The sequence below is a fragment of the Sebastes fasciatus genome, chromosome 22 (genome assembly GCF_043250625.1).
Source record: "Sebastes fasciatus isolate fSebFas1 chromosome 22, fSebFas1.pri, whole genome shotgun sequence".
In the NCBI taxonomy this organism is placed as follows: Eukaryota; Metazoa; Chordata; class Actinopteri; order Perciformes; family Sebastidae; genus Sebastes; species Sebastes fasciatus.
Window position 1 is genome coordinate 19,009,585 of NC_133816.1, and position 13,239 is coordinate 19,022,823.

Here is a 13,239-nt window from a genome sequence, read left to right on the forward strand (position 1 = left end):
ATAATACAATAAAAAAAGAGATGTGCAATATAAATATAAAAAATATAAAAGATAATACAATATAATATATAAAAATACAATGTGTATATTGATGAGATGACAGTTTTGCCATATTATTGCACAAAGTGTCCATCAGATAATTATATAATTATTGCACAGCATCATATAATTATTGCATCAGCATATGTTATTGCACATAACAAGGACAAACAACAAGGTTTGCAAGTATGGCATTTATTGATGGCATAATATTACATATTATTTTATTTCAATTCCTCAAAATGCTCTACCAAATGAATCCCAAAATATAGCTCATTTTAGCTCATGGTGGATTTTATTTTGAAGGAAGTGTTTCCTGTGTCGCTGCTGCTGGTTAACATATCTGCCAGCTTCACCTCCTCAGTGTAGAGTAGAAGGAGAGCTGGAGAGCAAAGAAGAGGAGAGAAGAGAGAGCTAACACAACAAAAAAAGGCAGTGAAATGGTGTAAAAGCTGAAGGAGGACTGGAGACAGACGCAGGAGGATTATTCTTTAGTCTAATTACCAATTAAAAGTCAGTAAACTGTCCCGCTTTTTGATGCTGTCCTCACGGAGGTTTGAGCCAATAACGGACTTATTGGTCGGCTGAAACCATGCAGAGGCTGCTGCTGCTCCTCACTTTGCTGCTGAGTTTTCAAACTGGTAAGACTGCAAATTATTCTCTTTTTTATTATATATTTATTTATTTAAATGTGTCACTTTAACACAGCCACACTGCTTTTATTCCTCCAAGTGTGTCTGTGTGTGAAGAAAAGAAGAAGAGGCATATAATGGGATTTCATTCTCCATATGAACCGCAGCAATGGATCACCTTAGGCGTGTGCGCGTGCACGTGCCGCCACGACTGTGTGTGTGTGTGTGTGTGTGAGAGAGGGAGAGAGAAAACGCGTGCGTGTGACTTGGCACCGCAGCAATGGATCACCACACTTTTTTTTTATTATAATAATAATAATAATCATTGTCGCGCGCCTCTGTATGTGCATTATACATGGGTTGTGCTCGTGCATGTGTGCGTGCAACTTGAACATGACTTGGTGCATGCATGCACGTATGCATACACAACCTGGCCTTATTAATGACCTTTTTTTTTTTGCATATATATGTGGTGGTGGTGATGAGGACGTGACGTGAATGACAGTGATTGACCAGCGCTGCTCTACATGCCAGCAGCACTCTGCACACACACACTGCTATCTGAATGGCTTGTCAGTCAGTCAGTGAGACCCACTGTAGTGAAAGACAGCTTATGTCCCCCCCTCTGTCTCACCCCCTCACTCACACACACACACACACCACTCCGCTTTCCTGTCCTTGTGTCCTACCTGCAACAGCACAATGAGGCGTATATGCAGCAGCAGCAGCAGCAGCAGCAGCACCATGCATCTAATCCCCCTCCATACCTGTGGGGTGCCAGCCAGGTAGGCTATTGGCTCATGATAATCACAGTTGCTGGGAGACAGGAGGAGGATGTCTATAAAGCTACCTGTTTGATCAAGATGTAACCACGCTACCCCCACCACCACCACCACCACCTATTGTCTACCTTGGCTGACCGGGTGGAGCGTGCACTGCTGCTGGCTGCTGGCGACCACTCCATCATAGGTATAGAGGGGGGGGGGGGGGGGGGCGTGTTCGGTGGCAAGGGAAGGTATGGAAAGGGATGATGTCACCGTGTCTGCCACGGCTTTGTAATCGCTCAGCATCCACCCATCATGTTTGCGTTTGCCGAGGAGTTCACGCAAGCACATACAGTATCAAGGCTCCTTTTCAAACGACTTAAACCAGGGCGCTCCACGAGTCCACGTATGACACAATCTGGCGTCTGTCGTCGCAAAACACACAAACACACACACACAGACCCCCCCCCTGCTGCTCCTTCTCCATCGAGACCCCTTGCTGCTGTCACATGCTGTTGCCCTGTTTGTCCACTCATAAACCGTTCAGTCCGCATGACTAGCTCAGTAACACTTGCAGATGTGCACACACACACTCTCACACACACTCACACACACACAGCCTATTTACATGTGTGAAGCCATGCGCCCTATTGTCTGTTACTACCGTTATTACTCCTCGAAACACAAAGCTCTCAAAGGAAGACAAGATTAGCAGGCTGCAGTTTTGTGCGGCGAGATTTAAAATGGTGTAGTAGTAAATGTAAGGTCTCAAATGGTTATTGCATTCGGGTGTTTGAAAGAGGAGTAAACACAGCCTGAAAAGAATACCGCCTCGAAAAGAGATAGACTCTTATCTCTTCATTAGACAAGTAAAACAGTATTTCATGGCCTGCAATTTGCACACATGTAATTGCCTACTAGTGCTAATGACTGGATGGTTATTAGCGGAGCAGCTAATTAAAGCTTTGGTGCATCTTTTTTTAAGTTATTTAGCTCTCTAGTAGCAACACTGCCGGAGTGATTGATTTAGCATCCCATCCTTGTGTCTACATACCAACCTGGTAATAAGTCCCAAGCAAGCGCCACCATTAATGCAGCTGTTAAACGTTACTGCATAATCAATCATTGCAAACACCTTTAACTTCCTAATGAGCAGGAGAGCCTTGAGGTTGCAGCACTGCACCTATACGGCCCCCCCAGACGTTAAGGGCTCAAATGCTGACTCGGACAAAGGCTCCGGTGCAGGTGTACCATTTGTCAGCCTCTGTCCTTTTGTTTAGGCCGCGCTGCCCCGTAGCGCTTGAACGCTCAACACAGCCGAAGCTGTGAATCATAGACCTCAGACAGATTCCTGTGTTGTGCGCAGCGAAGGAAATATTCAGATATTTTGGAGGAGTCAGACACGTTCGTGGGGCTTTCACACCCCAGAAAGGGTTGTTTTCATCAGCGAGGTTGTGGTTCTACTACTATACGTGGGATGTTTAATGACTCAAAGTGGGCTGTAATGGTTCAAATAGCAATGAAGAATTAGGAAAGCCTCATAAAGAATCCAGTGCGATACTAAAACACTCTGTTAAAAGTGCTGATTTACAACATTTGATGCATTCTTGCCAGTAATTCTCTGTGACATTTTCATCTAAATAAATCCCATATTTTTCCACTCTGATTCATATACAGTGACTCTGCTGGTGCATGAAATCTTTTCCATTTGTTGGGCTTAGGGATGCACCGATCCGACTTTTTTCAGTGCCGATACCGATAGCGATACCTGGGCTTTGGGTACCGGCCGATACCGAGTACCGATCCGATACCAGTGTACCAATTAATAAGCTGTATGGAAGTGACTGGGATCATTCTTTTATCTGTAAGGCAACATCAGGCCTGACTTAAACATCACTTTTCTAACTTTATAAAACTAAATGTAACAAATAAATACATAGATATAAATGTATTGAATTGTTATTTATTATTAAAATAATAAATTGTACACCAGAAACTTTTTAAAAAATCTTAAAAATTAACAGGAATTATTTACATTAATTACAATTCAAGTCTAAACCTTTTTAATTCAGCAACAAATTGGTTTAACAGGAATTAAAATTCAAGTATATAATGTATATAGTATATAAACATAGAATTGAATTGAATAGATCGACCCCATTGTCACTGATACCCGATCCAGCTGTTTAAGTCAGTATCGTCCTGATATCCGTGATTAAATTATAAAAAATCGACTAGTTTATGCGGCTATCGTCCTGTCTGAAAAATATATATATATTCCTTTGTTTTAACCGTCGTAGGCGCTGCCTGGTTGTAACGTTACTACCGGTAAAACGTGTGTGGCACGTTCAGTTCAGCTGAATGGTTAGGGGGGTAGGCGGCGATTTTCGAAAAGTCATCGACTAGTTCCCAGTATTTTTGCTTGGACTGCACATCCCTAATATCCGATCAGGTATCGGTGCATCCCTAGTTTGGCTAGTGTTTTCTGTTTTCACAATAAATAAATAAAGAACTGAGGAGTTAACTTGAGCTTATCTCACATAGCCAGACCTCCGTCTCATTAAGCTCACGCAGATCTGGAGAAATTCAAGCGTTAATGTTGGTTACAAAAGGATAGGGGGGCTGTAAAAACCACTAAAACTGCTATTGGGAGGACTAGTTTCTGCTCAGATAACGGCTAGGAGAGGTTTAACATGAGCTGTAGTAGCTATGTGGTGGATGAAGATAAAAAGGATCTCGTGGATAAGAGCTATCTATAGCTCCATGAACCTTTCTGGAAGCGTTCTGCCATGGTTTGAAGGCTAACCGACCATTTTGCTGTGCTATACTGAACCCTTTAGATCTGGAGCGACACATGTAGCGAGGCAGAAGTCTGTTTTTGATTTTGACCCCGGCGAGCGTGATATGGCTCTGGAGGAGCATCCTACGCAAATTCGGGTCATGTTTTTTTTTTTTTCTTACGGGATCTGAACGAAGCCTATTTACCGAAAAGCGTCTCTAATTGACATCAGCCACTGAAAGCAATCACTGAAGCAGCTGTAAAGCTCAGTCTGGGAATGGAGCCCGTAATGTTATAATGTACATCCACGCCTGTTGTTCCCCCATTGGGCTCCGTTCAATCAACAAATTCTTGGCATTTCTGTCCCGGCGGGTGTTTGTCAAAGTGTGACATGGGGGATCGCTGCTCTCAGTTGATATGTTTGTTTAAGGGCATTCCTCTGGACACGAGTGTCCTGTAATGCCTTTTGAAGTGGCGCTTGGAGGAAAAAGAAGCATGGCGATCGAGTAAAAACCTGAAGAATTTAGTTAGATAGTTCAAACTTGTGGTCAGTAAAACTTCAATCAAAAACAGTGTACACATTTCCCTACATCTCTCAAGTGAAGCCCCCATAATCTGATTGTGTTTGGCAGACCGGGGGCATCCAAGTTTTTAAAAAGACGAAGAAGAAAAACAAACAAACATCCCCTTAAAAATGTTTCTTTATGCAGAATCCCCCGAGCAAGAGAGGAACACTTCATCACATCTGACTGAATCTATTGGCCTTGTTTTCCCAAACTGCACGGCCACATTCTGCAGCGAGGAGGACCAATTTGGGGTGATGGAGAAAAGAGGGGGGGGCGGGTTACAGGAAAAAGTTGTTTTTGGGGGTGGGGGGGGACAAAGAGGGGTCTCTCGGGCAGGTGGGTGAAGCCTGATGGAGAGTGATTGGATTTTGTTTGTTTTAAAGGTGGTGAGGAGGGGGGGAGAGACGGTATTGTAGTGCAGGAGGAGGGTGTGCTGGATGAAAAGAAAAGCGAGCCGGGGAGAGAGGGACGAAGGAGGAGGAGGAGGAGTGGTCGGGAGGCCAGCGGCGGAGAGAAAGGGACTATTACTCAGGCCTGACTGCTCCCTCAGTGGGGACAGTGAAGCCGCTCATTCAGACAGAATATGGTCGAGGCTGGTTCAAAGGCTACGTTTGCGCTGGAATCTGGAGTGATTGAACCCACATCTGAGCTGCCAGCCGAGCCCTTCCTCTGCCCCGTCCCCGCTGAGGTTAATTGGTATTAATCGGTGTTGCTGTTAACTTTCTTCTTTGGCGTTCTCGCCCAAACATGAGCCCCTTTTTTTTCTGCTCTCTTTCTGTCCCCCCCCCTCCTGGACTTTTTTCATTCTGACTCTTTTTCTTCTCCCCCCCACCATTACTTCGTCTCTTTCCATCTACCCCTTTCTCTCTCTCTCTCTCTCTCTCTTGCTCTCTAATAAGTTCCAGATGTGGTTCTTGCATTCCTCTGGTCGGTGGAGAGAGAAAGAGAAGAGGGGAGGGGGTGGTATGAGTGGTGGGGGGGGGGGGGGGGGGGGGGGGGGGGGACAGGAGGAGAAGAAGCACATGAATTAAAACAGGGAGCGCATGATGAGGAAGAGGAGTACTGTAACACACACACACACACACACACACACACACACACACAGACAGAAACGTGCACTGGAAAACACACAAAAGCAGAGGGAGGGAGAATGGATGTGTGTTTAAGGGGATGGGGGAGGGGGGATGTCGGTCCTGTAACCTCAAAAGTTTTGGGACATTCTCCTCCTCCTCCTCCTCCGTCTCCCCCCCCCCCCTCCTCTTCCTCGCCCCCTCCCTCCGCAGGAATGTGGCTGACGCTGATGATGTCACTTCATTTCTCCGCTCTCCCAGTTTCTGCTCCTCTACAGGGACAGGGCCGAGAGAGAGAGAGAGAGAGACGGAGGGAGGGAGAGATTCGACTTGCTCCATCCATCTTCCCTTTACGATAACAACATTAGGGTCAGCCGTCCAACTAAATCGGTTACCGCAGCACGGCGACGTTCGCCGTCCCCCTCGTCATGTAATGTAACAGCCCGCGGGCTAAATTGTTGCAAATAATGAGTGAGCCATCTCTTAGTAGGAATAATCATCAATGGCCTTGAAATCCACTCATTAAAACCATTCTGTGCAGATGCATTATTTGAAGAAAGACTCCCACTATACCCTCCAGGCTTAAGCTGGGAACACACTGTACGGTTTTAGCCCGTTTCTGGCCCGAATTTTGAGCCGCACGACTCATTTTAGAGCCGGACCGAATTTCAGCTTCGTCTGGCGTCGTTTGCCGTGCAGTGTACAGGGGGGACCGAGGACCGATTAACTCCTCTCGACCGGCAGTTGGATGAATCCAGAAATTTTGGTCGGCCGACCACAGCCTCTCGCACAGTTGAAGCAGAGCCACGAGCTGATTCCTCAACATCAGCGCCTTTTTTCTACAGTAATCAGAGCGTAGCTATCAAGATAACAATGTAGGCTACAACAGACCTCCAATTCTCTCTGCAAAATGGACAAGCCATACTGTCCACGTCTTCCTAGTCACAGCGAGTCCATATAACGTTAGGCCGCTGCTCTTTTTTTTCAGCAGACAGGAAGGCACAGATGATCAAGGCAGCATGTTTCTGCCTTGTTATCTTTATTGACAACTGTCAACGGTCCGCAGGAGCCGACCGGCCCATAGATCGTGAGCTTTGGCTTGACGTCGCAAACAATCTACTTGTACAGTAGGAGTCGGAAGTACCCGACAACATTTCTAATATCATGCAGTGTATACCCAGGTTGATCTTAACTCAGTGTACCCATGTTGTTGGTTCCACATCAGGCTTCACCCAGTTTACATCCTGTCATTTCAATATGATGGTAGATACTCTACATGGCCAAAAACACGAGGACCTTGGGCGTTAATGTGCTGCTGTCACAGGCTTCGGTCTCCTGGTTTCAGGCTTTCCACAAGATGTTGGAACCTGGCTGCAGGGAGTTGCTCCCATTCAGCCACAAGTGCATTAGAGATGTCCAACACTGGTGTTGGGTTATGGGACCTGGCTCGCAGTCGGCGTTCCAGGTTATCCCAAAGCTGTTCCTCCATACCAAACTGGGAAAATCATTTCTTTATGGAGCTGGCTTTGTGCACAGGGAGGTATTATCATGTCGAAACAGGAAAGGGTCAAACGCAAAGTTTCGCCACAAAGCTGGAATCACACTATTGTCTAAAATATCACTGTATATTAATATTTAATACCTGCCACTTTGACTGGTGGACTCCAGATTCATTGTTTTTTTGGCTGCTGAGTGAAGCAAATCTAGCAGCCACTTGCATATTTTACCAGCATTTGGCTGGTGGCTGGTGCTTATTTCCAACCTTGGCTGTGTTCGCCGCCACATCTCTGTGCCCTGTGCCCAAAATTTAACCAGGTGGAACTTTGGGCACACCACGAGCTGTGCGGTCCGCCATTGGAAATAATGGGTTTCAGACCGCAGTTGAATTCTGTTGCCGCGTTCTCTGTGAAAGGCCCATTACACACCGCGGGCGTGACAAATTTAAACAACATAAAAATGCGAAGTACTGGCCTGTGAATATCATATGTCAAAGGCTTTTATTTTGAAAGGTAAGAACGGAAGGAGTGGTTCCTGTTTGCGCTGCCTTTGTCAGGGTTGAAAGTTTGCCGTCTTGGTTCGGAATACGGATCCTTCGTGTTATTGTATCATAAATATAAGCACAACTCAACCTGTTCGGCGCAACATGATTGGTTGATGCCTTTATTTGAAAATGTGAAATACTCACCTGCGAATATTATATGTCAAGGGCTTTTATTTTGAAAGGTAAGAACGGAAGGAATGGTTCTGGTTTGTGCTGCCTTTGTCAAGATTGAAAGGAGTAACAAAAGTTGCCATCTTGGTTTGGACTGTGGATCCTCTGTGTTGTTGTTTCATCAATACAGGAACAACTCATCCTGTTCGTCGCAACGTGATTGGTTGATACTTGAGGTGAGAAAGCTCATAAAAATCAACCTTGTTGCTTCTTCTCTGTGTAATATTTGCATTCTGTGTGAAAGTATTCATGACAAAAACAACAGGTTGTAAAGATATATTACCAAAAAATTGCCAAAAAACACGCCCAGTGTGTAAAGGCCTTTATGTGGACATACTTTCAGTCACATAAAGTATCATCATTGTTTTTCTGAAAAGGTTTTGGTCCATATTTGGGACCAAATTCTTTAGTCAAGCTGTAGTTTTCTAATGCTATCCAGAGGCTTTAAAATTTAAAGTCTAGATTGCTCAACCCAGATTTATTATCACCCCGCTCTCTTTGCTTTCCAGTCTTTAAGTGTGTTTGCTATCAACAAAGAAGCCTCCTCTTCAAAGCGTCAGTGTGCACTGACTGGTGGTTGTGGTCTTGGCGAGGGGCTCTGTATATGAATATTACTTCGCTCTAGGAGGTCAAGGCCCCGGGCTTTTATTGGATGGTTTGTGACAGATGACATTGCAAGAAGCTACAGTACATACCAATAAAATTAGATTACCCTGGATTGAATTAAAGCAGACCTTGGAGGAGGTGATTTATCGATGGGACGCTGCTTGTAAAATAGTCCTGCTGCTGGATTCCATTACCACGCCGTGCTGAGGTGGATCGGCAGACCATCTGAAAGCTGTCACAGCTGATGGTGGTGCGGATGTTTACGTGCTTCAGATCACGTGGAGGCAGAGTGGCTTTAGGAATGGGTCGCTGCCCAAAATCAATGGGGAACTACTGCCTCGGATTATCGATTCATTATGATATCGATTGTGCCAGTTGAATTCTGTGGCGACCCCATGCGCTACAAGCTACACACAGAGCGCACTGCTGCAGAGTAGCAGCTTGATATGTATGTATCCCCTTGTTCGAGCTTATCCAGAGGACGGCTATTGTTAGTTCTGGTCACCCTTGGTTACGGCAGAGTATCCTTTGTCAGCCGCTCGGCGTGTTGGCCGCACAAAGGCTCGTGGATTACCAGCGTCGGGCCGGCTTTCCTGCGCTCGAGCATATTCATGTGCCCGTAATGTGTCGGATGCCTCGTCCACGAATTATCATATTACCCACCACTGATCCTGGGGTTGCCATGGCCACTGTGTCTGTCATTGTGTCAGTGGTCCTCGCTGGCTGTAGCTATGGTAACAATGTCTGTAACAGGGGTTCGGTACAAATAAAGCCCTTCAGATGTGAAATGAGAGGAGACACACACACACACACACACACACACACTGCCCGCACAAACACACACATTCATAGAAAACGCACACCTTGACAGGAGCGCTCTCATGCACACTATCAAAATGGACAAAGAATAATTTCCCTCCCGCCATTTCCAAATAAACCTGTTTCCACAGCAACCATTTTGATAGTAATGGAGAGAAGGAAAGGGAGGAGTGATGGAAGGAAAGAGAAGCAGCTTGAAGGTGGAAAGGTAGAAGGGAATAAGGTGGTAGAGGGAGGGAAGAAGGAGGAGTGATCGTTTCTAAGTAGATGCCCGCCAGACAAAAGGAAGTGAATGGGGAATGAGAAGGGGGCAAGGCCACAAAGGAGATGAAGAAAGAGAGAGGTCGCCGACTGCTAGTAAGGGGGAGGACGGCAAGGTGAGGTGACAGAGGAAGGGAGCGAGCAGGCAGACAATGCGGCAAACAAAGGAAGGAGTCTTTCTGGATCTTTCCCCGGCCTGATCTCCCCTCTGCTCCGTCCCCACCTCCAGGAGTCACCTTTGTGTCTGAGTGACACGGTGTCAGCGGGGCTCGGTGGGACGCCTCCTTTCACTTCCCCCCGTGCTCCTCTCCATCTACGTCTCTCTCGCTCGTCCCTATAGCGCCATCGCCATGGTTACGGGTTATTATGGCCGTCCTGCCAGGCAGCCATGTTGTTGAGAGGAGGCAGGCACAGGTGGTAGAGTTCCCACAGCCGGATAAACAGAGGCATGCACTCACATGTGTAGAGTTTAGAGCTGAAAGCATTGTTGATTTATTGATTAGTTGGCTGACAACAACTTTGATAAATGAATAGTTGTTTAAATCCGTTTGTCAAGCAGCTTCTCTGAGGTTTTAGTACATTTCTCTGTTTTATATCAGAGCAATCTGAACATCTTTGGGCTGTTGGTTGGACAAAGCAAGCAATTTCGATGATGTCACCATGGCCTCAAAGAAATTGCGATGGGAGTTTTTCCGCTGACATTTTGTAGACTGGAGATGACTCCATAATGAAAATAATCAGTACATGTATGTCTACATAAGTCACATATAGTGCCTACACCATGCATTTTCCCTCTCTCTCTTTCTCTCCCAACCCAACCAGTCGAGGCAGCCCGGTTCTGCCCAAGGTTTCTAGTTTTTTCTAGCCACTGTCGCCCTTTGAAATGGGGTATCTCTTACGGTCTAGACCTGATCTATATGAAAAGTGTCTCGACAGAACTTCTGCTATGATTTGACACTATATAAACAAATTGAATTGCATACATTCTTACAAATTAGGGCTGTCCTCGACGAAAGAAATTCTTAGTCAATTAACACTTTTACACAATTAACACACTTAATCATGATTTTGTCGACTAATCGATTAGTTGATTTAATCCACAGATCTGTAAAACTGACTTTTCCACAAAGATTCACACAAAAGCACCACTCTAAATTAGGGCTGGGCAATATGATGATATATACCGTCAAAAGGATATAAAAAATTGTTCCTATCGCGATATAGGCTACGCTTATATTTATTCTTTTTTTATCAATAATTTCACATAAAACTGTCATGTTCATTTTGCACTCAAGTTCTTAAAATGAGAAAATACTCTCAGTACTTTTTGTTTGTCAAGTATTTAATTCATACAGGAGTATACAAAAATAGGCTTTACCATGCGGTTATTTTATACAGACTATTTATTTATTGAATTACCAGAAAACATGCTACATCGTGATATAAATCGTTATCGAGATATGAAATGACCGATATTGGGATAGAAGATTTTGGCCATATTGCGCAGCCCTATTGAATTGCATACATTCATAAAATTGTATATGGATTTTGTCAACTAATCAATTAATTGATTTAATCGACAGATCTGTAAAAGTGAGTTTCTCCGCAAAGAATCACACAAAAGCACCACTTTAAATCTGAGATGTGTTCATCAGTTTCTTGGAAATAAGTCATCCAGCATGAAAAAAAGCATAAAAAAACGACTAATCGACTAAAGAAATCTTAGTCAACTAATACCAAAACGAGGGGGCAGCCCGTAATTTAAATGTATTCAGGCTTAATGCATAAGTAGTGCATATATACAATTAGATTGCACAGTGCTGAACTGCTTTAAATCCTCATATCTGCGGGTCAGCTTTTTAAGAAAACAAACATTTGTGATTTGAATACGTTTTCTGAATTAAAAAGGAGCTCACAAAGAGAGAACAGTAGTAAAGTCTAAAGGCTCTCATGCACACCCTGACAGATGTGTCAGAGCACACCAGACTGACTGATGGACTGACACCTAGATGTATGTACAGTCATATACAGACAACAGGGGGGGGGGGGGCGAAGTCAGTGCCGCATGACTCCTGTGGCTGCAACTTTGTCCTGAAACAATGATGTCATCCCCCTCCGTTACACTCCACGGCTCCTTGTCTGTGGACCTCGCCGTCTCTTTGTTCCCCCATTCCTGCATCTCATTCTCCGGCAGCCCCTCCGTAACACCAACACATCGGCCACACGCGGCGGCGATATGGAATTAGACAGATAACAAAATCAATTTGGAGCGGATTGACTAACAGTGAAGGGAGTGGGGAAGGAGGGGTGGGGGGAAGAGAGAAATAATGAGAGACCAGTGCGGCCGCCTGACTATTAATTGGATAGGTGGAGGGAGGATGAGGTCATTGAAAAATGTTTTTTCAGGAAAAATGGGTGTACCGAGCACTGGGGAGGATTTCATCAGACACACAGATGCACATACGCGTGTGCGCTCGCAGACACGCTCGTACAGAAAACTTTTTTTTTTTGGGCAGTTACTTTACACGTCAGCTGTTGCTATGGTGACGCAAGTCTGTGATCCAGCCGAAGCGGGGGATTGGCTGGAGAGGAAGCGAGTGGAGAGGAAGGCAGGGAGGACTTTGTCGGAGGGGTACAGAGGGGTACGGGGAGGGGGCCAGACACAAAGATAATTAGATCGATGCATAACAATCCATACAGATGCCATTTTATTTCATAGCTTCTGATTTAATGAGACTGAAAGTGAACGTTTCCCAGAACCCTCTGCTGCATGGCATCACTCCTGTCCCGTAGACGGAGGCGAGGCAAGCCTGCATTTAAAGCAAGCTTTGACATTCACCTCTTCGCAGCAGGGCGTGTGGCAAATTAAGAAATGCAGGGCATATGAGCAGCTATAAATAGCTCCACACATCTTTGCATGCATATACCCTTTCAGTCATTTCCAGCAACAAATTGACGGTTCATTACCTTGCTATTAAAACACCGCCGCATGGTGCGAGAGGTGCTCTTGGGCTAAATAGCCGCGGTGGTTCACACCACGGCGGCGTGCTGGCCGTGCTTTTTGGGTGAGTCACCCGGCCGAGCCGTGCGCGCTCGCCTCTGGCTTTGTGTCTGCTTTGACAATCCGAGGTTGGTGTCACAGTGTCTGCAGGGGCTGTTGTCCTAGGCCCCGGCTTAATCCTAATCCCTTTCCAAACTTTGACTAGGGCTGTGCTTAATCCGAGACTAAACTGAGACCCGTCCCCGACGGAGATGGAGATGCTCCGCTCGCTCGACGGTTTAGTCCCGAGTCGTGGTGTAATCCATGTTCAGGAAACCGCGTCGACGTGTCGATTACATGTTTGGGTTTGTGTTTGTGTGTGTTGGTTAGCCCATGTGGTGAAGGTTAGGTCATCTGTTTGTGTTTGTGTGTGTGTGTGTGTGTGTGTGTGTGTGTGCATGTGGTCATGGTCTCTGCGGCCGTGGTCTTTGTGTGGACAGGGTGCTCGGAG

At 45.6% G+C, this 13,239-nt stretch overlaps 1 protein-coding gene across 2 annotated transcripts in view; it reads left to right on the forward strand.

Moving 5' to 3' along the window:
* Positions 1-395: 395 nt before the first annotated feature.
* kirrel1a (kirre like nephrin family adhesion molecule 1a) overlaps positions 396-13,239 on the forward strand; it is a 38,351-nt gene continuing 25,507 nt past the window's right edge. For both annotated transcript variants that reach the window (XM_074622787.1, XM_074622788.1), the window contains exon 1: positions 396-680. In XM_074622787.1, coding sequence (XP_074478888.1) covers positions 632-680 — 49 coding nt within the window. In that variant the 5' untranslated portion in view covers positions 396-631. The remainder of the gene's footprint in view (positions 681-13,239) is intronic.